The 25,491-nt window shown below is 41.4% G+C and overlaps 1 protein-coding gene across 2 annotated transcripts; it reads left to right on the top strand.

Annotated features, from left to right (window-relative positions):
• The first annotated feature begins 5 nt into the window (after nucleotides 1–5).
• siah1 (siah E3 ubiquitin protein ligase 1) lies at nucleotides 6–25,491 on the top strand. 2 transcript variants are annotated; one of them, XM_022750019.1, is made up of 5 exons: nucleotides 6–136; nucleotides 14,564–14,620; nucleotides 20,801–20,982; nucleotides 22,253–22,549; nucleotides 23,715–25,491. In XM_022750019.1, the coding sequence occupies exons 2-5, from the start codon at nucleotides 14,611–14,613 to the stop codon at nucleotides 24,084–24,086; spliced, it is 861 nt and encodes a 286-aa protein (XP_022605740.1). In that variant the 5' UTR covers nucleotides 6–136; nucleotides 14,564–14,610; the 3' UTR covers nucleotides 24,087–25,491. The 2 variants fall into 2 exon arrangements, with proteins under 2 accessions (XP_022605740.1, XP_022605739.1); XM_022750018.1 differs by lacking the exon at nucleotides 6–136 and adding an exon at nucleotides 11,422–11,789.

Here is a 25,491-nt window from a genome sequence, read left to right as displayed (position 1 = left end):
GTCTCTGATCCAGGAGCATTGCGAATGTGTACAGCCAGCTAACGAATGAAAGACGATAAAGAGGGATCCAGGGTGTATTACTTTGCCATATACGCAGCTGTTTATCTGCAGTGAACTGAAGGATATTTCGTCCGAGGTAAGCGGGTGTGCCGTGGCGAATGAAACATCAGATTTTCGAGTGTAGTGTGTGCTGGGGAAAACAACAGCCCTGCTGTAGCAGACATTAGCTTCCTTCGTTAGCGCGGTGCTAATGTTGGCTGTTAGCTAGCAATGCTTGGCAAAAAGCTTGCTAGTCGTGTCGCTAGCTGGTTTGTTGTCATGACGCACACTTGTCTGTGGTGTGCAGTCGATCGGCATACTTGGCGAGCAAACATGGTTGTAAACGTTCACTGGACTGTGCATGAATAACGTTAACGTATCGGTTGCTAAGCTAACAAGTAACCGATTCAGCTAGCAAGTATGCTATGGGGTACTGCTTTACGGCAAGACGAGGCCTTGTATGTCTGTAACAGTCAACGCTAGCTAGGCTATGCCGTTGTCTGCCTTGCCAGACAGGGCCATTTTGCTTTCAAAGCAGGTTAGTTCAGGTCAACAGAAACCTATCGTGGCATTGTTTTGTGTGGCAGCGTTACTGGCATAACCTGGTTTTGTGACGGCCGTGGGGGAAGTGATGACTAATGTTTACTCAAAGTAAGGACCGTGGCTGCTGTCAAAGAGCCGCCGTGACTGTGTGACTGTGTGTGTTTGGCCTGTCTCAAAGGGGAGGACGAGTGAATGTCAGCTTTTAGTTGTTGTGTCTCAGATGGTTCTGATCTGCTTTACTACATGTTCACCTTGGTGTGCGTTATGAGTGCAGTAGTCGAGTAGATCGTATTATTGTTAACGTGGACACCTGTAGATGTGTTATGAAGGATGCTGTGAGAAACTAGACTCTAAAGGAATCAAGGTATGACCTTTTTATTGTTAAGTTCCTTCACTAAAGTAGGGAAACATCACTAAAGACCACATATGATGTTTTTCTTACTAACAAGGTCTCTGCTCAGGTTGACGAGGGATGGACCTAAAGCTAAAAGTTTTCAGTTTTTGCATAAAGGGAAAGCACAAAGGTAATAGAACACATAGGCAGTAATGTGTTCATATGCATAATGCAGCTCTTGCCATGTGACTGTATTGTAGTAAAAAGTTGTGAGCCTGTGTTTGACCAGACCACAAATTACTGTGTAATGTTATAAGGGTAACAGAGAGAGATGTAGTTTTTGCTGACTAAGCTAGAGTACTCTACAAGTACAGCTACTGTATAGTCCAAGCACACACAGGTCTGTAAAAACTGCATGTAGATAGTGTGTGATCCGGTAGTCCCACAGAATATTGAAATGGAGGTTCACCTCTATAGAGATGTTAGACTGCGCTAACCAATTTCCTGAGGGGGCCCAACAGTCACTCTAAGTTGTTTTTAATATTACTACTACTATATTGTCAGACTTAAGAGGAAGAACCTTAGTGTCATCCCTGATTTCATTACATCAAACAATGACACACAAATAGTTTTTTAATGACTTTGATTAATGTGAATTACATAATTACATATTTACTATTAGACAGGTTGTAGAGTAACAATATTAAGGCATTATTTTTGATATTTTGAATGAAATTTGAAAGTTTTTTGGCCATTAATGCAGTCTGTCACTGATAGGAAAAGCATTGTCTTAAATATCAGTTGAGAGAAAAATATTTTTTGTTGTTAAAAGAAAACAAAAGAGTAATTATTGGAAAGATACTCTATGTGCTATTTGTTTTTGAAACTATGGAACAAAAGCACGTACTATATTCCTAAATGAAGCAAGAACTTAAAAGCTACTAAAATGTTGGTGTATATTGCAATATTGCAGCAAAATAGTGTCATGCAAGACATTTTGACTAGTAAATTTAGCATCCTAAAATTCTGACTCTGATCCTCTCCATCATTGGTCCCTTCCATTTATTGTGATCGTACCTGACAAGGTGGCACGAAATTTGAGGTGGCTGACTCGTAATTCACTATGTGAGAAAAACCCAGGAGGACTGTTATCTGTCTTACCTGTAGCTTATACAAATACAACAATGTCAGTTGGCTGAAACTAACTGTTGAGCAGTGGTTGAAAGATAAGTTTGTACAAAAGTTGCAGCTCAAGTGAGCTTGTCAGCCTGTGATCTGTATGTAGAGTTTAAACAGGAATTCAAGTTGTAAAAATATTGTATGAAAACCAACAGGCTGTTTGTAACCTCAGGTTGAATAACTCCAGAAACTCTTACTGGAAGATTAAAATTGCTGGATAGAAAGCATCTGCAAGTATCTGCAACGTTTGTAATGACAACTGCCTGGGTGATGACTATCAGTGTAATTGAATATAAAAATGTTGGCACAATAAATAATGTAAGCAAAATTCTGTACAGTACTTTAAGAAGCTTGTTAACATACCACATTAATTGTGTAATTTTGCCGCATTGAAACTGCACTAAAGACTTTTCAGGATCCAGACATCACACATTTAGAGCCAAGTACAAGATGTGATTGTGGAAATAAATCCAGGGAAAAGCCTGGTTTCCAGACCCCAATAGAATTCTTCCTAAAGCTTGATAAATTTGAAGTTGTCCAGTGTCCCTGACTAACAGGGATGTGTCAATCAATCCATCTGCACACGCCCTTGCAGTCTTGAGAGGAGGACCAATCAGCTAAAATAAGCAAAAACATACATACCATCCTGAGCAAAACAGTTGGCGTATTGTGTTTTGTTTTTTTTTTTCTTCTTCTTTTTTTGCTGACTCTGCTCAGTACAGTGTTGGTTGTCTGTAATGTAGCAGCAGAGATAAACTTTTGACCCATGGGTTTTCGGTAGCTTTTAGAGAGGCTTAGTTGTTTGGTAATGTAGCTACAGGGATAGTTTTCATATGTGGATGGATGTTGACAGATGCCAAGATGATGGGGATTTATGTCATGAATAGGAAAGACTCATCCTCATGAAGTCATCATACCTAGTAGAGTGTTTCCCACATTTATTTATATGTGGCAGCCCGCCACAATATCAACATTGACATTCACATATTGATTGTCTAGTTTTTATTTTTTTACTATTTCAAATGGATAATAACTTATTTCATCGTAGAGCTTTGCACACTATGCTCAATTTCTCTCTTTCTCTCGCCATCTCTCTCACAAACATATTAATGATGGAATCATCTGTCATAGTCATAGTTGGACTGGCCATAGGGAGAAAGGGGAGAAATTCCGCGGTATTACTGGACTGTGAAAAAATCCATTAAGTTTTTACTGTCCTTGTCTATCTCTTTACTGGTTCATTCTGTGTGCCTGTCATTCGTGGTGCAAATGAGAGCATACTGCTGCTGCATGTGCTGGGACTGTCCTGACCTGAGTCTGGGGGTTATAATTTGTTTGACACAATATGAAGCAGTGGAGCTATGTATATTGTTCAGTTATTTATTTGTCAAAAAGTAACTCCTGCTGCAAAAATACAATTCCATGGGAAACATTTCAGTAAAATGCAAGAAAATAAAGGAGGTTTGCTTTATCAGACTTTGTTTAGTTGGAAGAAAAAGTAATATAGCTGAGTTGTAGAAAGAAAAAAGACAGAAACGGTTTGCATTAGGGTTCTAACTGTGAAGATCACCGTATGATACATACATAAATATGTATTTGTAACAGCAGTGACAACAAAGGTTCTTTTAGTTGTATAGAAAATATGTGAAAAATTAACATATTTAGTGGCAGCATATGCCACTAAATGTGTTTATTATATCTGTCATATTTGTATTTGAGCTTATCAGTTATGTTATGATTGAAGTATCACAGCACACCTGCCCATTTAATTGACATGATCATATATCCAATGCAGTATTTGGTCGCAGTAGCATAGCAAATACAATTTTGACCCATTCTCACATTTGTCAACATTTCGAATATCCCTTTTGCAAATGAAACATGCTGCTTGCAGATGCTGTAGGTCCACCAGTGGGATGTTGTCCAGCTGACGGGAGTTGCTGTTGGTATGCAGCTTTTCTGTGAACTGTAAGAGGTTAGAAACTGTTTTCCACTCTGTTTTCTCCTCAGTGGTAAATTCAGTAGCTATCTGTACGTACAGTGTTTGGGGGCTGATTTCATTTATAATGTGAGTTCTGCAGTGAGGATGATGTAACCACATATGTGGACTGATAGCTGAGTGGCACATGCTTGCACTGATGGCTCAGACACCCGCCGCTTCAACCCGAGGGGTGATTAGTCCTAACCTTCGAGCTCCTTTTTATCTCTCGATCATACAATAGCTGTGTTAAGGACTGTTAACCTAGTGAGGATGTTTTGAAGGTTGCTTAAAAATAAGCGGCACAGGACTGCACAGTTCTGGCTTGAATAGGGATCATGACTGGCTCACTTAATATTTTGTGATTTTTCAACATACCCGTTAGTCAGATATAGATTTTACAGTCCATTTTTTTAATTTCAATTTCTTTTTTACTTTTAAATATGTCAAAGAACATTACAAAATGTGTGCCCATGGTTTTATCACTAACATCTATGGTATAGATGGATAGATTTAAGATGGGTTAAAAGCTGTGGCTTGCATGGATCCCACCTTTGTAGACAAGGTTGACTTTTCTCCTGAAACCACTGTTTGTAATGTAAACCTTGAACAGAAATTAAAAGTATACTGTATGCAGTAATTTCATTTAAATTGGCCATGTACAAAATGTATATCAGTTTTTTGTCAGACTGTATTCAGTAGTGATGCTTCAGGTTGTTCAGTAGATTGGCCATACTGCCCCATGGTGCGATCTTTCCTGGGAAACACTGCTTGGATAAAGCTTGTTGTTAATTAATGCCATTGTGTCTGAAACTGAAAAGACGCCACACTTGATGATGCACCTTTTTTCAGCACCACATAATTTTTTGCTAATTATCCTTGGTAAATTTGTTTCATCACCTTCAACCACACATCCTTCCTAGTATCCAAAAATCTTGGTTTACATGTTTTTTTTGTTTTTTTTATCTGACTTTCACACGGTCCATCTGAGCCATCTCTGCTTCTGTTGCTTCTGCCGTTACCTGACTACCTTTGTGCTTGTGCATGCACTGTGTCACATGGTATAACACGCTGGACTTGTTTTATGTGACAGTTCAAACAGCACAGTTTGTCTTAAGATGTAATTATGCGTCTCAGTTAGGGTTGTTGACTAATACGAAAATTGAACATCAATATTTACCGATAGTCACTATTTATGGATAATGATATGTTGTTTTGGTACGACTGTTGGCGCTTTCTAGTGATATTTAGTCTATCAAGGGATGGATGAGATGCTGTGTGTATACTTGCCCGTGTCTACGACCTAGCTTGTTGGCAGACCTTTGTGTTTTCATGCCTCCACGCTGGCAGCAGCCATGTCCGGAGGCTTTATGTTTTTGAGTTGTCCATCCGTCTCTGTCTGTCTGTCCCATTCTTGTGAACACGATGTATCAGGCGCGCCTGGAGGGAATTTCATTACATTTGGCACAAGCATCCACTTGGATTAAAGGATGAACTGATTAGAATTTGGTGGTCAAGGGTCAAGGTGACTGTGACCTCACAAAACACGTTCTTGGCCATATCTCAAGAATTCTTCACTGGGACATCATTACTTTCTGCTAAAAGTCCATTATTTGTGCCATAACTCAGAGGAGGAGATTATGACCATTTTCCCTTTGGTCAGATACTAAATTGGTGACACTTATCTTCGGTGCCCACCCTGAAATTGTGGTGGTTGAATAGATTAAGGCTGGGTGATGTGGCCAAAAATGTTTTCACAATAAAAAAATTCATATCAGTCTATTGATAATTACTGACCATTTTTAATAAAGACAAAAGTAGTACACTGCTGTGAGTTATATCTGTGTACTGTTTGGATGTTTGGTCATACGGTGTTGTTGCTGAGTACCTCACCATCATGGACTGCCTTTGGTTGTTTCCTGAGATGTAGCAGATGATGGTCATGATTGACAACATGTTGCTTAATCCAAAGGATGGAAGCGGCTAAATTAGTTGTATTCCCACTCTTGGTCAGGTTCTGATATAGGTCAGACTTAAAGAAAACAAAACTGCCACATTGGCAAGCTGACCTGTCCTCACCGTCTTCTCCAGCTGTACTAATTTTCTCACTCCACAGTTCTGTTGTTGGTGCAACCAAACAACACACCTGTTGACCTGTCTGTGTGTTTATGAGCCAGGGAAAAAGAAAACTTGTTCATGTAACTGTAACGATCTTATTGCTATTGATGAGGTGTCTGTCGCTGGTACATATTGCTATTGTTTTGTTGCCCAGGCCTAGATCCTCTGTGACAGCAGGTTGAAGTGTGCGAAGCATCCATGTTTTTGAAGCTTCTTTGCAGCAACATCTATATTTGAAGCATAACTGTCATGGCAACTTTGTTCTGTCAGAATCAGCTTTATTGACCAAGCATGAACACATACAAAGAATTGGGCTGTTTTCTGTTTCTCTCAATGAACGCGCACACTAATACAGTAGACATAGAGCAGAACAAGAACAACAAAGCTTAACAATTCAAATCGGTTTTTCACAAATCAAAAAATTCACAACACTATATTATCGTTTCTTAAATTCCTTTAAAGTTATCATTATAAATGAGTCCTGACAGACATGGATGTAAAATGTGACTTGTTGGTGGAGGTGATAATTCTAGTTTTTACTGCCCTGTCACCTGTCACAGCATCATCAGCACATGTCCAGTGAATAGAGCTCAGCTCTTCGTCACAAGATTGACAGCTGTTGTGACAGCTGGCCTGATGCAGGAGGGGTGTGTGTGGTTGTGTGTAAGAGAGAGAGAGACTGAGAGACAGTGACTCATTGGCTCTGTATTAATGAGGTAATTCTAGGGCTTACTAATGCCAAAGGGAGTCCCTGCTTTATCACTCTGTGTGTGTGTGTGTGTGTGTGTGTGTGTGTGTGTGTGTGTGTGTGTGTTTGTGACTGCATGAACATAAGACACAAGGTGTGAGGCTTCATGTGTGTTTGTGTAGGTGTGTGTGGAGTTTTGCCTTTGCCCTGATATCCCTACTCTGTGTGGCTTCTCCATGGTAACGAGCTACTAAGCTGTACTGTTACTCAGATGTTTTTTCTTCTGCTGTGGAAAAGAGGTGACTGCCAAAGGGAAAGGAGTTATAACATTACCCCTAAAGGAAATGTTCATGATTTGTTGTTTTTGTTTCACTCAAGGATTGAGTTTAGGGCCTGGTCTGGCTGCTTCACACATTCCCAGTGATATTCCACCACTTGTAGCTAACAAAATATCCTTTGTTTGAATACATAGCATGGTGCGCTCTATATTGATCTCCTTTTACTTTCATCCTTAATGTGTCATAATACAGCTCCCTACAGTCTTGAGTATAGGTGCAAAATTGCATGTGTTAGACAGATAGCAGGGTACAGTAGAAGGGAAACTGTTCTTCATCTGCTTCACCAAGGCTCCAGTCTGTATCAGGTCAGCAAGTGAGTCTCTTCTTCTGAAGAAATGTGTGAACAGTCAAGGACTATCCTGTTGTTTATTCTTCACTCTGACTAGAGCACTTTATGCATCTAAAATTTTCTACCTGACTTGAAGGACCTGTTTCTGTCTAAATAAAATTAGAAAGTATTTGTTTCAAACAAAAGGCAAAACCTGAACCAAAATGGACCAGATAGCAACTGAACTTGAGTCCAGACAGTCCAAAATACACCTGAATCCAGAAAATGTGGGTAAAGCTCTCCACTTGCTAATGCACGGCCTTATGTTTGTTTTAAGAGTGGTTTCCTCTGTTACCTTATCTAGCTCATGGGAGAACCTCTCATTAAAAGTGAATTGGCTCCTTACAAGTTCCATTGGCTTGCTCGTTCACACATTATTCAATAGTGTGACATTCCTCTTTTGGAACAGTAACATTAATTTACCTGCTCTTGTGGCAGTAATGCTCAAAGGGTTCTTACAGATATGCATAAAACAGTCTGCAGTGAAACAGCCTCGGGCTAGCTGACGCTGACTAAAGTACCCAACACAACCCAAGAGCCAGGTCAGGGCCTCTGGTTTTTAGCTGGTCAGGTCTGCCTGAGACTTCTAATATATGGAATGATGCAGTTCACATCCACCTGCAAAATGCAACACAGTGTAATGGAGACAGATTTAGCAAATAAATCATATAGTAAACTGAAGCTTAAATAATGTTGAAGTTTGACTGTTGCTCTTTTTTGAATATGTCATCTTCTTGCGTTCCCTCTGCAATGGTTTAATTGCACCTGACTGCATTTTCTGTGGTGAATTTTCTCAAAATATGGTTAAAACATGATACATTTGGCTTGCCGATTTTGCATGCTTCATCCTATTGATGTAGAGTTTACACAGGCATGGAGACAGTAATGCGCTGGTCAGAGCTTTTAAATGGACTTTGCCTCCATCTTTATGGACTTACAAGGCAGGGTTCATTTTGTATCCACAATGTGCCTTGTTAAATTTAGCTCAGAATTAGCTACATGACATAGTGAGCAAAGGTGAACCCATTGAGACCAGTGAAATCATATCAAATGTGATAATTAAATCTATCAGAGCATTGTTAAATAACAGGTCTTTGGCAGGTCACGTGATACTTCCTTTAACTACAAATGGAGACTTAAAGTACAGGTTTTGATTACATTTTGACAAGAATAAAGAATATATTTATTTGCCTTTTATTTTGGCCTTGCCTCAGTGACTCACATTGGTTTAGTACACACCAGACTGTAAATGGAAATGACAGCACAATTCATTTCATATGGAAATGTGGGCTTGTGCACAATTCAGCCCAAGCGTGTTTTAGAACCTCCTCGCCAAGTCATGCTTTTTTTTAACATCTCCAACTCACTGGTCTTGTTGTCTCTTACTTAATTTCAGTTCAGTGGTGCTTTGTTGGCTTGACAAAATTTAGACGTCTGCATTGCCAAAGCGTGTTTAAGATATAAATAATCTGTCTCTCTTTCCCCTCCCTCCCTCTCTCCATCTACCCCTTTGTAAACCCCTGGCTGTAGGTGATGAAGTGTTTGGGTCTCAGGAGTTGAACTGCTGCCTGGTCCAGATGGCTCATTGTTGTATTTGTTGCCCAGCCCCTTTAATAGCACACTTTGGGCATTGACTAGTGTCACTAGTGCTGTTTTATAGCTCACAGCATGTATGTGTGCCACAGTGTGCTCTCTTTGTGCCCATATTTTTTGTGCTGCTGAGTTTCTGATCGCATTATGTTGATATTGTCTGGTGATAATGTGAACAGATGCAGTGTAACGATGGTGAAGAGAATACAGCAGTGTGCCTCCTGTCTTCTCTTAAAGCTGAGCAAGTCTAACTGTGCTTTCACAGTGGTAGTTCAGGCAGAATCCAGGAGCATTTCACCTAAGAAAAAATGGTGCTGCGATCACCTCTTCCATATGAACTGTGGCATCTCATGATGACATTTTCAGTGGCATTCTTGGCGAGAGAAAGAAGGCAAACGAAAGAGAAGGAAAAAGGCTGGGTGATTATAGGGCTGAAATAAGTTACATCTGTGTTTGAATCTGTCCATATGTGATTGAATCACCCAAGATGCATTTTGGTGCACCATGTGAATGGGGCCAGCATCTCTTTCTGTCTGCACTAAGCTAGCTATCACTTTCTCTCCTGCTGACAAACAGATTCTGGCTCTCGGTGATATTTTGGTTTCACTTTGGCTTCTTTTCCTCGCTGGCTCAGTTTTGTGTGTTTAGAGAAGGAGCCAGAGAGTGTGTGCAAGAGACTGTGTGTCAGAGAAAGGAACAAATGAGTAGTAGAACATTTTTACATACCTAGAATGACTCTAGAAAGTAAAAAGTTAACATTTAAATCATGACAGCTGCAGTCCCCTAATCTAAGATATGCACCACATTGTTTTGATTTTCAAATCCTGGCTGTAATTTTGCAAATGCCTGAGTTCAGTGGTTACAAAGAATACACCTTTTTAACAATTTTTTTTTTAATTATTAGGTGTGAGGTAATTGAATGTGATACATATGCTTACTACATTCTGGCAAACGGTGTGAGAGGAAGTCAGTAGAAGGATAAAATGAAAAGAAAATGCTGTGAGAAAGGTATGGTGTCAACAAGGGCAGCGGGTGGTACAGCCTGCAGCTAGACGAGGCTGAAATCTGAGACCTGCACAACCCCAGAGCCAGGCCGAGGGAGGGGGCAGAGAGAAAGAAACACAAGTGGGAGAAAGAGAGTGAGACAGACTGTCCATCGTGGAGAAAGACAGCAAAATATGCAGCCTCGAGGCATGTAAGGAAGTGTAGACGCAGAAAGGAAAATGGAGAGATACTGACATGATAGATGAAGGGGGGGGGTTAAAAATTTGTAAGAAGCAAGTTAAAGTCTGTGTGAAAGGGAAATAATGTGTTGCGGAGAAGAAGGGGTTATGTGTTTGGGTAGGCAGCTGCCAAGAAAGAAAGGGGAAGGGTGTGAGTGAGCATGCTCTGTTTGGAGAGACATTGGATGCCGGCTTAGCTTCTCTCTGTTTCGCTCAAACACACCCAGCAGCAGTGACACCTAGCACACTCCAGGGGACAGAGGGAGCATGGCTTGAATAAAGTAGCGAAGAGGAGAAAAAGTCGGGGGAGAGAGATTTTGTCTGGGACTTTCCCTTCTTTCACTCTCTTGCAAGCTACAGCTTTCTTCCAGCAGGAAACTAATAGAACGGGGCTTTGTTTTTCTAATCGGTAAAGGGTTATTTTTCGAGCAACTTGTCGACACGACACAAGATTTGTTTGTTTTTTTTTCTAGAAACCAGCCCTTCTTTTTCCATTTTGAATTGTTTTTTTGTATGTTTGTTTTTGTTTTTTGCTGCAAACCTGCAACTTTGGGAAATGATTTTGGAAGAGGATATACCTGTTAAAAGCTGCAGTGGTCCAGTGCCAACCTCTACACTTGCTGCATATAGAAACTTGTGAGAGGATAAATATCCAGTGTTGGAGAAAATCTAAAGAGACTTGGCTAAAATATCTTGTGTTGCCTTTAGTTCCTAGTGGCTGGGAGCAGCCAGGGAGTGGCTAGTTGACCACACACTGACAGACTGCTTACAGGAAAATTGTGCAAGGTTTTCAGCGGAAGAGAAAGCAAATTAGTGACTGTTTTTTTGCACTGCAGCATAAGCACGTAGCAACCTGCTTGGTGCGTCTTTTTTAGTTTTGCACTCAGTTTGGTCCTGATCCTGCTCCGGGTTTGATGGATGCTGGTTCACCCACTGGATATCCCTGGCTGTTTTTCTTGCTGCTGCTGCAGTGACTGAAGGACTTTGGAATTTGATATTTTATAGTTTTTGGGATTCCGTTGATACAGACATAGGCACTCTGATCGTTTTCTCTTGTCCAGTCCCCTAGTGGGCATTTATTTTTCCGGCAACCAAGCATCCCCATCTGCTTCTGTCTGGACACAGCCCTCATTCTTTCATTACAGCCTGCCCCGGACCCTCATGTGCTAACCCCTCCTAAATGGGGGATGAGGAGGAAGAAATATGATCCTCTGTTTTGTGGTGTGTTTAGGGCAGGAGCAACAGTGTGTGGTTTCCATGGAAAAGGCCAGAGAACTAATGGTACTGAGGGGCTGCATGAATGCTCTACCCCTATGTCTCTGGTCCAAGTGAATTTGAAGCCAGTTAGCGTAGCACTCCAAGCTCCGCCCTGGAACTCCTTGTTCAGACTCTTCTCATGTGTAGCCAAAAGGAGCGTGAACAGGACTGAAGGTGAAGGAGCTTTTAAAAGATAATGTACATGTGTGCAATCATTTGTGGAAACATTTACACCTTTTCTCCTCATTAGCTTGATGTTAGCTTTTGTACAACTCTCCTTCTAGCTGCAGCCAAGGTGTTGTAAAATGTCATAAATTCCTGTGCTCATTCCGGCTCTAGCTCCATTTGTGGCAGGTTGATTAATTGATGCTTTTTTACAGGGAGCTTGTGTCGCAAAAAGTGTATACATTGTATGTTGTGACAGAATGTATGTTGAATAGCTTGTGTGTGGGTGAGTACAGAAGACGCTTTAAGCAAGTGTTGCCTGCCTGCATTGTGAATTATAACTGGCGGTGTGTATTAACACTGCACAATGTGTGTGTGACCGAGAAAAGAGTGGGCTATGAGTTGAGAACAAAGAGTGGCATGTTTGTGTTGAAGGCCAGCTTGTTTTCTGTCTCCTGCTCTGCTCGTGCTCTCCTCATCTAGTTCCTATCTCTTAGCCCTTTTCCACTGCATGGTACAGCTTGGCCCTTCAAGGTATAGCAAAAGCAATAGGTGAAAAGCAAAACAAATAAGTAAAAGCAATTCTTTATTCATTTCCACTTTTTAAATTTTACTTATTTATTCCTGTTTATAGTTCCACAAATATTTTCTGGTTCTGTTACAGATTTATTTATATTTATATATATATATATCACTCCTATGACTCCATATCCATGTTCACTCCAAGAAAGCTCGAGAGAGCACCGAGTTTTAATATAATACAATCAGGGGCAACAATCAGAGCAAGGCAATTCTCCAATTACAATGTTTATGTGAGTTTACTAAAACTTTGATGTAATTATTCAAATGTCTTTTTAAGAACCAGATCCAGTCAAAAACAAAATCAAGGATTTTAATGTGCCCTGATGCTGTGAAAGTTTTGTTTAAAGTCGCAGCCCTGTATTTTCATTGTAAATTTTTATAAATTTGTTGTAATCTGCACAACAAAAATGCTTTATTATGTCAGTAAAATGGAAACTCTCCCATTCTATGAAAATGCTAATGATGAGTGTAGTGGCATTTACGTAATGACTTTTCATGTTTACATGGGCTTCACCTTACTTACAGTCACATGATTGAACTCTTCGTGTGCATGTAAACTTTCTTGAGTCTTAATAACTTATGGAATGTCATAGCGCTTCTTAAATCAGTGTTATGTCATCTATAGTACCAGTTCAAAGTTTGGACACACTTTCTCATTTAAGTGGATGGGAAGGTGTGTCCAAACGTTTGACTGGCGCTGTATGTCTTTTTTTTATTTTTTCCAACTACAAAACGACTCGGGAATAAGTGCACACTGTCTAGACAGTATACTTTGCCTGCAAGGTTTGCCTCCCGTGTTGTTTTTGTAAACGGTGTCTCATACTGCTGACTGTGTATGTGCTGAACACTGCGTGTTTATCACTTTAGAAGTGATATCTAGATCCTAAGACAGGTATTTTAGTTATATTGCAGGATAGGTGTTGTTTTTTCACTTTTGAAAATATTGACAATTTTTGTTTGTTCTCATATAGGTAATTTAAAGCACCATTATGCAACTATTTACCTTGAAATGACAACTTGAAAATCATTTTGATGGAAAATTAACTTGTAATGGGGAGAATGGTGCCTCTGTCATTCCCACACCACGCTCTGAACTCCTGTTGTTGCACTATGTAACTTGAGTTGAGCAGGTTTGATCTCTTGCGAGAAATGCGTAATGCTTTATACATTACATACCACCAATGGGCTTTCAGCTAGTTCGGTATTCTCCATATGGACATAATGGCAGAGGCTAAGAGACTAGCTCCTAGCATCTACGTTTTAGCACACAACTGCTCTGGGTTCAGATGTTTTCGGTCAATCAGCTTAGCAGAATGGCGACTTGAAATGAGTGGGCCGTGTTCTGTAATTATCACTTGTGGCTGTAGAGGCCGCAGTTGTCCCTACTCAGAAAAAGTTAGTGTTGCTTTAAGAGCTTGCAGCAACACAACACTGCTATTTTAAGCAGTAGCATGAATGACAGATATGCAATATGTTAAGGTCAGACTGAGGTCTTTTCGGGCTAATGTTTGGGCTTTTGGGTCTTTGGAGGCTTATGTGGTAAAGTGGACACACTGTATGTGCATCTGAGCTAAATCTATTGACTTCATACAAGAGTGAGTCCTGTAAAAGGTTTACCAAACTGTTGGTGAACAGATTTCAGTGAGCTGAGAGGGACTTTTGGAAAGGTTTTGCATCAGCATACTCTGATCCTGACTACAATAGTTCGGAGCCACTGACTTCAACACATGGGTGGAGCTTTATCTGTTTTATGAAATATGAATTAACAGTGCTGGGAAAATGGTGGAGCCAACAGACAGTACAGTAGGAATCAATGACTATAAAATAACTCATGCTAATGTCCACGGCATTAGCTGCACCTAAATACCTTGAATGAGCATTGTTCAGTCTGTGGAAGTGTACCAGCCCATCCTGGTCTTTAACAGCCTGTTAGCACTGTGGAGATGGCTGCCATAAACATTAGACTGTGTCATCTTGAAAATCAGATCAGCTTCATATGTGAACTGACTTGAGCATGTGTAATACTCACTGTCAGAAATGACAGAACCAGGCCATCACTCTAGCCAGTAAAGGAAGATATATGTGTACCTCTATGTATTTTGCTTCCTATGTGTTACTTCAGGGTTATTTGAGGGATTTGTAGCTTTGTTTCTCAAAGTCATGTTTGTTTACAGTCTGTCTTTTTTTTTCTCACTTTTCAGAGGTCCCCACATTTCAAGAGAAGACGAAAGCCTTATTTGGAAATCTTATGGACGAAGGTGAGTAAATATGTCTCTGCTAGTGTTTTTTTTTTCTCCGTCTTCACCTGTTTCTGTGTCCATCTTCAGCTGTTTTCTGTGACAGCCACAGCCTTCTCAGTAGACTGTTTCACATGTCTGTGTCTTGATCTCCTTTTTGTAGTCTTAGCTGTCAGTTGATTTGTTTCCTGTTTGAGGATTTGGAGCTCTGAGTTTCCTTCACTTAGGCAGCTCCGAGCACACGCTCTCTGAATCACAGAAGTGTCATTATGCGTCTGTCTGCTAATAACCATTTTGCCTCTTGTTAAAAAGTGCATACAGGACTCACTGTTAAACAGGAAATTGTTCATCCTTTCCGATTTACCTTTATGTTGCTCCTCCTGAACACAGGGCTGTGTGCTGAGTCATTGTTTGTGACTGCTCATCTTTGTGCCATCATCCTCCCCTCCACCTTCTTGACACACAGAAGTATGTGCTCATTTCTCTCTCTCTCTCTCTCTCTCTCTCTGTCTCTCTCTCTCTCTCTCTCTCTCTCTGTCTCTCTGTCTCTCTGTTTTGAGCTGACTCACTCCCTCTGTCTCTTCAAGCCCTCTGAGCCCATGTTACCAGATTTGACTGACAATCACAGCCTTGATGCTGCCCAGTCATTGTATCATTAGTCCAGTTTTTTATTTTCGTGTAGTTTGTTTTCTGCAAAGTGCTATGGACATTAGTCTTCACTTATATCAACAGATAAAACTTTTACAGGGAACAGGAAGTATTATTGCTATGGTTGCCATGGATTCAGTTACTCTGGGGGCTACAAAAAGCTCTGTTTTCTTTTTCCTTTTGTTTTTTAGCCCATAATTAGTCATTAACAGCTCCCTTTTGCTATGTGCCACTGGTTGTACTGTTAACCAACAATGATGCTGAAGAAAACATAAAGATCAGGCAATTTATGTAGTTATAAGGACCATCTTTTTTTCTGTGATTTCTCTAAGTTAGTTTATTTGTGATGGATGATATCCTCTGAAAGTGTAAGTTACACTGACTCTAAAATATGTGTGTCTGTCTGTCTGTCTGTGTTCAGATGTGACTGAGTTATTACTATGATTTTATTATTTTTACAGTTGCAGTCAGGGACTGAGAGTTTTAAGGTAGCCGTGTCATGTTGTTTTGCAGGTCAAACTACAATAAGTAACTCATGTTGTTTTTTTTTAAGAAAACCTGCATGCACCTGTCCCTTTCACCTCACACAGCATCTCTGCCTCACTTCTCTCCCTCTATGCCTTTTCCACAAAGCTCCTGTGCCTCCCTTATAGTTCAAACCTCTGCAATATAGCTGGAACTCTTAATCACTGGAAACCTTCCTAATGGTATAAAAAAGTAACCTAAATTGTAGCAGCCCACCCAAATTGATTCTTTAACTGGACAGGTAAGAAAACATTGCCAAGTGGGCTGAGAAAACTGCAGAGTCTGGCAGCACTGCCTTTGTTGCACCTTTTTTGTTAGATGTAGAATTTTGTTATAAACGCTCTCATCCCTAATGAGCTGCCAGTCGTCTGCAGTGTCCACATTATAAGAAGTAAGACACAGAAGCCTATAAACTTAAAATTCAGCCTGCAAAATCCATTTCTAAGCCCCCTGCTGACAACAAAAGGGTGCTGGGCATTGCTTATCTGTACTCGAGTGTCACTTGTTAGCCCCCATGTGCCAGCTGAACAAGTGATACTATGTTTATCCTCCCACACACTCTCTTCAACTGGGCATGTTGCTACTTGTTGTAGCCTTACTTGCTGCCAACTAGCTATTGGACCTGCTGTTAGATAGGCAGATGGACAGACTTTTGTAAGAGGGAAAGTTTATACCATAGATGTGATGAAGAAAATTATGTCTTTCTTAAAATATAGCCATTCTACCATAACCTGTGTATCCATGTTGGTGACATTTTTGGTCCTAAATTTCAAGAGCATGGGTATTGCTCGGCCAATCAGAAACAATATCTTAATCACATCAGTCACAACGGAGCTGTTTTTTTTTTTTTTTTTTTTTCCCCCAAAGATTGCTGCGCGCCAATGAAAAGCAGTGCGCGATGATGTCCTGCCAGAATTCAAATCATAAGTTGACTATATGTCATGATCCCTAAATAGATGACACACTTCTGGCTGAATTAAAACAATACATTTTCATACAGTCCTACTGGGACCTGGTTTGGCAAGTCTTCTCAGCTCTAAGACTATAAAACTTGCCCCCTTTCCTGGCCTCCTGGTTGAGGTCCAGTGTTGATCTATTTCAGTAAAGTATGTTTAGCCATACATTAGTTCTGCTTATGGAGCTGCAGTCAGTCTTCTTCATGTTATATTTTATATAATGTTAGTCCATTAGTCATTACTGTGCACCAGCATCGTACGGAGGCTGTTTTTCATCTGAAATGAGGAAATGGGTCTCTTTGTATGATTTGGTTTTTATCATGGTTACAGTTAGTCTAGCTTGGCAGATTGACACTTGGAAATTTCTAACTGACTTTCATTGACATTTGCCGTCTCCAGCGGTCACGCATATCATAAGATGGAACTGTGGTGTTACATTTATTTGACAGTACCAATCAGCCACACCCAAATAACGTCCTCTCTCTCTCACACACGTAGGAACACATTGCTGGCAGATAGCCTCCACTCTTGTGATAAGTTGGTGTGTCCTTATCAAGGCTTTTTTAAGCAAAGGGAAAATGCTTTGCACTGACTCCATATATAGTGCATGGTATGGGTCAGTTGTGTTCGTCTGAGTTGTGCTGGCTTTGTCAGTGTGAACTGAACAGAGGCAAAGGTTAAACTTATTCAGTTAATGTTGATGGTACAGTTAGAGAAGTTTGTGCTTTTACAAAGTAAGTTATTGAGCTTGATTTATTAAAAAAAAAAAAAAATCTACAAAAATGCTGTGAGAGTTTGCAACTTGGATGTGTCCTATACAACTAAGGAAACATGTTGAAATATATTTTTATACAGATACCATACATTTAGATATACATATTTTTATACATGTTTCATAAAGCTGCCAATCTTCAGCAAATGACTCTATCCCTGCAATTATGACCATAACATTGTCTTCAAGCTAGATTAGCCAAGCTATTGACTGCCTGTTTGAAGCTACCGTATGTTAGATATTCCAGTGTCACATGCTAGCCGACTGTGACCCTGGCCTTGGACCAGCTGAATGTCCTGAGCTAATTTGGTCCCACTGCTCTTAGTGCTGCTGCTAGCATGCTAGCCAGCTAAGAAGATCTATTAATAGCTGCTAAGACAGCAGATGTGTTTAAGGCAGGCAGGCGCAGGGACAGCAAGCTAATAGTCTCTCATCAGATCCAGTTTGTACCTCTGCTGTTGGCATGAGTGTGCATGTGCATATGCAGAGAAGCTTTACCCGAGCAGCCCTGCCTGCTGGTAATGCTGCCAGCAACCAAGCTAGACGCAACAGGGAATGATTATGATTATGATGTAGATAAAAGCATCACACTTAGTATTTATGGTTATTGGATGACTGTAAAACCATCTGGGAATGGTCAAAATGTCAGGAAATCACAAATCACTGAAAGACTTTCTTTGTAGGCCCATTGGAACTAGATATTGGCTTTTAAATTCTGTTTTCATGAAGCACAGTTGATCAGTTTTATTTCTTTACAGATGTTTTTAAAAAGCTGGCTGTTGTTAGTGGGTAACTATCAATGAATCCTCATCAAAAAATGGGTTAAGAAGAAAACTAATCAAACATCCCAATACAAATACCAATACTAACATTTTTTGTAGAAAAAGGATTCAGAAGACCACCCATGATGGTCTATGACTCCCAACAAGTAATTTCTATTTAACACCTTTTTTAATAGTTAGATTAACTGCTACGTTAGGCAAATTGAGCAGCCGTGACCAGAGCTTTGGCAGCACTTTGCTGGTGGGTGTTAATTCCCCAGCTGTTGTACTGTCTGTCTACATACTGCTGCACTATCTCACCACCTGATTCTCCTCTCTTGTCTTCACCTCCCACACATACTATCCTCCCCTCTCTTCACATTCTCTCCTCGCTGCTCTGGGTCTCCCTGTGCTGCGTCTGTCTGTGGGTAGGGCTATAAAAAGGATGAACTATGCGGGGTAGCAGAGGAGGTGGAGACATGGGCATGCACAATCATCCCACCCAAACCCCTGTACTGCCCAGAAAAGAGCTGACGTTAGAAACATCTTCCTTACCTTCCCCTTCTTCCCCCTTTTATCAATCTCCACACTCGATTGTCCTGTTTGGTTTAAAGTTTCTTTTTTTTAAGGCCACACAGATTGCATATTGTCTGTCCACACCTCCTATGTACTTGCCCTACTTGATTCTTAACTTTGCTGTCTCACTCCTCCTCTCCCCCTGCTCTCCCTCCCTTCTTGTATCATCTCCTCCACCCTCCCTTCATCTCCTGTGGCTCTCCCCCTGCCTCTCTTCGACACATACCTTTTTCCCTGCCCGTCATTTTTACTGGCCTCTACTCTACCCTCTCTTTTTCTTTGCTCCACAGGCCATACCATACTTAATCACAAAACTGTTACCAAGGCAACTGCACAGCACGATAGGAAACAGCAGCTCCACACACACACACACACACACACACACACACACACACACACACACACACACACACACACACACACACACACACCACATCTGAGTTCACTTTACTGTCTGGTTGTTCTTTTTTTATATATGTGACTAAGAAAATCTGTACAGCTCAGACTTGGTGCTTGGACCTTGAAGAGATATGTTGTAGATGGTGGGTGACAGAGAGAGTGCTGATGTGTTGTATGCTCATTTGTCATACACAGTGGTTTTTTTGTTTGTTTTTTTTTTAAAGCAAAGATACTGTAAGGTTTCTGTCTGCTTGTTGCTGCCAGCCATAGAGAGATAATATGTCCCCCTAAAGAAATCTAAATGTACTGCCAAAGACAGCAGTCTAAATGATTTGAAGCACAAATGTACTGCGGTTGCAAACATGTAGCCTGCAGCAGTCACACAGAATGTGGAAGTGTGGCAGGATGACTAGTTTTCATAGTTTGAGACAAGTGGGTAACCACACTGATTGTTTCTATATGTCAGTTCAGTTGTTTGGTATTCCATGATAATTGATTTGACATTTATGTAAACCAATACATCTTAGAGCAGTGACTGCCAATGCAGTTAAAAGTGTTTATTATTGATGGTTAAATGTGCAATATGATAAACATGCTGTGCAGTGTGTTGTGGCTCTGCTTGACATTGAAAGCTGTGAGAACTGTAAAGAATGGTGGATATCACAGATGGGATGAGCATGGAGAGGCTCTGCATGTAAGCTGAACAGTGTGACTGGTGAAAAAATGAGGATGATGGAAGTTACATTTCCCACATTTGTTCAACCTGAGGCGGATTAAGAGGCTGTTGCAGCCTGAAACACCCCTCTCTAACCTAAAGATGATGAAGAAAGCTTGCTTATGTGGTAATCTCATAGATTTTGCTTTGGTTAGTGTGTGTGGTAGCTCTGTGTTTGGTTTCTCCCCATTCCTGAGGGCAATATGTGGCTCTAGTCTCTGACTGTCTGCCGTTTGGTGCTGAGCAGGGAGTGTCCAGTGGGTTTTTGACGTTATGAGAGCAGTGAGGGTGAAACAGAAGAGTAAATTTACAGGCTGAACAGATAAACAATTATGTAAAACTCGCTATAAAGCTGAAGGGAGCTGCAGATTTGGGTGATATTCTCTGTAGTTTCATCAGCTTTAACATTGCCACATTGTTGTCACATTGTCACTGGATACATGGCTATTGTAAAATGTCAGTTATAGCTGCTTCAAAGTTTTTGGTAGCTCTGTAATTACAGGAAAATGCACTATGCATCAGGACATATGACAGATAAGATTTGGTGCCACATAGGCCTTCTATATGCACTCAGCAGTCTCAGCCTGCCTATCATGATTATCTCTCTTCCCACATCTCTTCAGTGGATTGCCCTTCGGCTTTGATGTAGAGGTGTCAGAAATATCCAACTAGAAACATGTGTCACAGCTCATAAATGTGTGCGTAAAGAAGCATTACAAGGAGAGGTCTGGACAATTGGCCAAATTAATTTCTGATACAAAAACTTTGTATCCGTGCAACTGCGCAGTTGGATCTGCTGAAAACTTTATCACAACAACACCTCTCTCTCTCTCTCTCTCTCGCTACCAGAAATGAGTCGCCAGACTGCCACCGCGCTGCCCACAGGAACCTCTAAGTGCCCACCCTCCCAGCGCGTGCCCACCCTGTCAGGCACCACAGCCTCCAACAGTGACCTGGCCAGCCTGTTCGAGTGCCCTGTCTGCTTTGACTATGTCCTACCACCTATCCTGCAGTGCCAGTCTGGACACCTGGTACGTACAGTCCAGCCTGGAAAGTAACCAGAGCCAGTTGTTGTATGCAATACATCTTAGATGTCATTCAGAGTATCTAATTTGCATTATTTTTTTAAAGTCTGTGTGTATAAAGTGAAAGGACATTGTGAATTTATCAGCATTGTACCCAAGTTTCCCCCTGGAAAAGAAACGTCTTGTTGCTCAGCTAATTTCAATGTTTAAGGAGTCTTTAAATCTAGAGTTCGTTGTTATCATTATTTTTCACCTTTTAGCTGTTTTCCATTTTGTTAAAGAAATTGTTACCATGGTTTTTGAAGACCAAAATAATTCCCTGTCGGACTGCATGCAAGTTCAGCGAGATCCTGTACGCCAGAATGTTTGTAGTACTACAACTATCAGTATGTTTGTGCTTTGCACAGCTATATATCACATAAACTAATATTTAAGAGCTGATGTTTATTATCATGATAATGCACAATATAATCTTTAAGACTGGAGTGCTAAAAGAAATTGTTGGAACACAAAGATGCTCCCTTTCAGTTCAGACCCATTCACTTTTTTTCTCTTTTTTTTTATGCTTGAAAAAAAAAAAAACATTCCTCATCAGTCTACACTCATTATCCCATAATGACAAATTACTGACCAAACTGTGAGAAGGGCCTTGGTAAGAGAGTTGACAAAGATCCCGATGGTCACTCTGGCCTAGCTCCAGAGATCCTGTGTGGACATGGGAGAAACTTCCATTGCATTGGCCATTCTCCCCATTTGCTCACAGTGGCCAGGCAGCCAGCTCTAGGAAGACTCCTGGTTGTTCCACACATCTTCCATGTAAGAATAATGGAGGCCACTGTGCTTTCTCTCTTCAATGCTGCAGATTTTTTTTTTGTGGCCATCCCTGGATCAGTCCCTCGACACGATCCTGTCTGAAAATGTGAAAAGAGTGAATGGGTCTGAACACTTCACCACTCACTCACTGTAAGCTGAGCACTTTAACAGCCATATAGAAGAATCAATATCAAATGTTTTCATGACACTACAGCTGCCGAATGAATGGGCTAATATTGATCTGACGTTTGACTCATGATTTGATGAGTGTAACTTAGGCAAATGTTCAAGTTAAAGGCAGTTGTGTTTTGGAAATGTGTGTTTCCTTTACTGAGCTCTGCCATGTTTCATAAATATTAGCCAGTAAGATTACAGAAGATGAAAAAGAGATTCCAACAGCTACAACTAAGAGACTAACACCCCATGGCGAAAACACTAAGTTGTATTATTTGTCTCTGCCCAGGTATGCTCCAACTGCCGGCCCAAGCTCACCTGCTGCCCCACCTGCCGAGGCCCCCTGGGCTCCATCAGGAACCTGGCCATGGAGAAGGTGGCTAACTCTGTACTCTTCCCCTGCAAGTACGCCTCATCGGGCTGTGAAGTCACCCTGCCTCACACCGACAAGACGGAGCATGAAGAGCTGTGCGAGTTTCGGCCGTACTCCTGCCCCTGCCCCGGCGCCTCCTGCAAGTGGCAGGGTTCCCTGGACGCTGTCATGCCTCACCTGATGCACCAGCACAAGTCCATCACCACACTGCAGGTAAGACAGTGACTCTGGTCCTCAGTTCAGTGAACAAAGTAGTCTTAATGTATTTCTACCGTAGTTGTTTTGGGCCTTTATCTGCCTGGTTTAACATAATTATATTTAAAACTTGCTTCATTAAATGTATATGCAGTTAATTTAGTTATCTATAAAATATAAATTATAACTCCCTTAACATTTACTAGTTCCCACCCTTACTGACCACAAGTGTACCGGATATCAGGTTGATATGTTATTGTGGTATTACAGTTTTAGGGGGCATTTAGTAAGCAGTGTACCAAGGAAACCTTTTATATTGCAAGCCTAAAACCTCTCCAGAATGACAAAATGTGCTTCCCTATATTTATTTTTTTATTTATTCATTTATTTTAACACCTAATCTCTTGGTTTTAATTAAGTATTGACAATGGCAAATGAGGGAATTTCAGTCTGGTACTTGAGTGGAGTCTGAAACCTATCCAAACCCTTCATATAGCAATATAAAGCAATATTAGCAGTCTTTAAAAGACTTAAACTATTACACTAGCATGGTTGAAAGGTCTGCCGCAGGTCTGCCTGCTCTGGCCCTCTGTAGGTCATGCCTGTGAAGCAGACATCACACACATTACAGGACCTGTACTTGAAGATGGCTCAGTTTTTCTTCATCAGGGCAGAGAACACAACACTTCCCGCCGGCTGTTGTCTTGTCCAGACAATCTGAGGAGCCTACATCAGTTACAGACTCAGGAAAACATCCATCAGGCCTCTTTTTAGCAGCAACTGCCAGTGGCACATGAATGACACAGCAAATTCAGTCACAGTGCAGCTTCATAACCAACTCAAGAAATCACACTGGTAAATGTCAGTAATGTCAAATAAATACAAGCACTTTACATATGCACTGTGAGACCATCCTACTCTATATTTGGTGCTATCCACAAAAGAGTCGGTGTTCCTGGTATCACAGCCTCAGTCACTCACCACCTCAGTCACTTGTAATATCCTCCTCCAACACAAACCCAACATTACTGTGAAGTTGTTTTTATTGAACAAACATGTTTTTCTCTGAAGGTAGATGCCTGTAGTGGCTCCAAAAAGTCTTTCTCATACATTTCTAAAGTTTTTAGAGATTTCTCATTATGTAACCTTAAGAAACCTGTGTAACTTTTCTGTCTCTGTCCAGGGGGAGGACATTGTGTTCCTGGCCACGGACATCAACCTGCCTGGCGCGGTGGACTGGGTAATGATGCAGTCCTGCTTCGGCTTCCACTTCATGCTGGTGTTGGAGAAGCAGGAGAAGTACGACGGCCACCAGCAGTTCTTCGCCATCGTGCAGCTCATCGGTACTCGCAAGCAGGCCGAGAACTTCGCCTACCGACTGGAGCTCAACGGGCACCGGCGCCGCCTGACCTGGGAGGCCACGCCACGCTCCATCCACGAGGGCATCGCGACGGCCATCATGAACAGCGACTGCCTGGTGTTCGACACGTCCATCGCACAGCTGTTCGCCGAGAATGGCAACCTGGGCATCAACGTCACCATCTCCATGTGCTAAGAACTTTGAAGAAAGAGGGTCAAAAAGTTACAGATTGTCAGGGGGCATTTTTTAGGGGGTCAAATCAGTTGTGACCTCACAGCGCCCCCCTCTCTGCCTCACCCCTAGAGACGTGGAACTGGACTGTCTGATCGGGCAGCCGTGGAGGCCCAGGGGGTGGGTGGGATGGATGGATGGATGAATGAATGGATGGATGAATGAATGGATGAATGTATGGTATGAATAAACACAAGGACATAACTGTGTAGTGATGGCTATAGACTTCTAAACACACACATATAAATATATATGTGAGACTCGTGCACGCACATGCAGTCTCATCCTCTCTTGGTCATAAACACGGACACAAACTGAGAAGCTGTTCAGTCAAACTTGCCTGTCAAACACTCGTTTCTTGGTCACGTCTCTCTCTTGGAGTGATTTCCCGCCACTCTTATTTTAGTGTCTCTCTTTCTTCTCCTCCCCTCAGTCATCCTCAGACATTTCAGACACTACAGCTCTCCGGCCTTTGCTCCGAGACGCTGGAGGCTGGTCACCGCTGAGCAGCTCTGTGCCGTGACAGCTACACAACGAGGAAGGCTCAAGCTATATTTCAACACGGACTCCTGGTCAGTGCTAGGTAGCTAGCCAGCTATCTATCTTTCCCCTCTGTTTGTAATCCACCTCAGTACCTGTCAGACCTCCTGGATCAAACGGTTCACACATTACCGACACTTGTAGGGCTAGGACCGTGGCTGTGGCTGGTATTGACTTGCTCAAACTGGAACCCAGAGTCCATGAAAACTTCCTTATCACAGATTTGGATATTTATTTTCACCTGTGACTGACATGGATGTGGATAGCTGGGACTGGAACCGTCACCCATAGGCATGGATGGCTGTAGCACCCATAACAACCCAGTTTTGCCCAGGACTGGAACCTCTGATCTGCATTAGGGTTCCATGGATGTCCATCTACATCTGCGATGTAAAACATCCACACAGGCTCATCTGGTTTCCTCCCAGTCCACACTGGTCCACCCCAAGGCTAAAGATTGTGCATCGGACGCTCTTTAAATAGTTGACTGTCATTGTTGATAGTTATTAGACTCTGCTCTCATACTGTATGGATTTAAGAAGGCCCTCAGCTACATCAGCTCTGGATTTTTTTAATTTTTATTTTCATGGAGTGGACACAACAGTGGCGTTCTGACACACACACACTTTCAGTCTTTGCATTACAGGCTGTGTGTGCAGGTGTAATAGTGGATGAATTGAGTGTGTGTCGGCGCATCTTTGACCGAGGAACAGAGGATGTCGTCGTTTTGTTTTTTTTGTTTTGTTTGTTTTTCATGAGGAAAAAAAACACTGCATTTCAGTTGATTCAAAGTTTTCTTTTTGAGTTTATTCTTAAGTCTTGTTTCGTT

The sequence above is a fragment of the Seriola dumerili genome, unplaced genomic scaffold (assembly GCF_002260705.1).
Source record: "Seriola dumerili isolate Sdu_G_001 unplaced genomic scaffold, Sdu_1.0 BDQW01000147.1, whole genome shotgun sequence".
Taxonomy (NCBI): domain Eukaryota; kingdom Metazoa; phylum Chordata; class Actinopteri; order Carangiformes; family Carangidae; genus Seriola; species Seriola dumerili.
The sequence above is the reverse complement of the archived record's forward strand: the minus strand, read 5'-3'. Positions and strand labels throughout refer to the sequence as shown.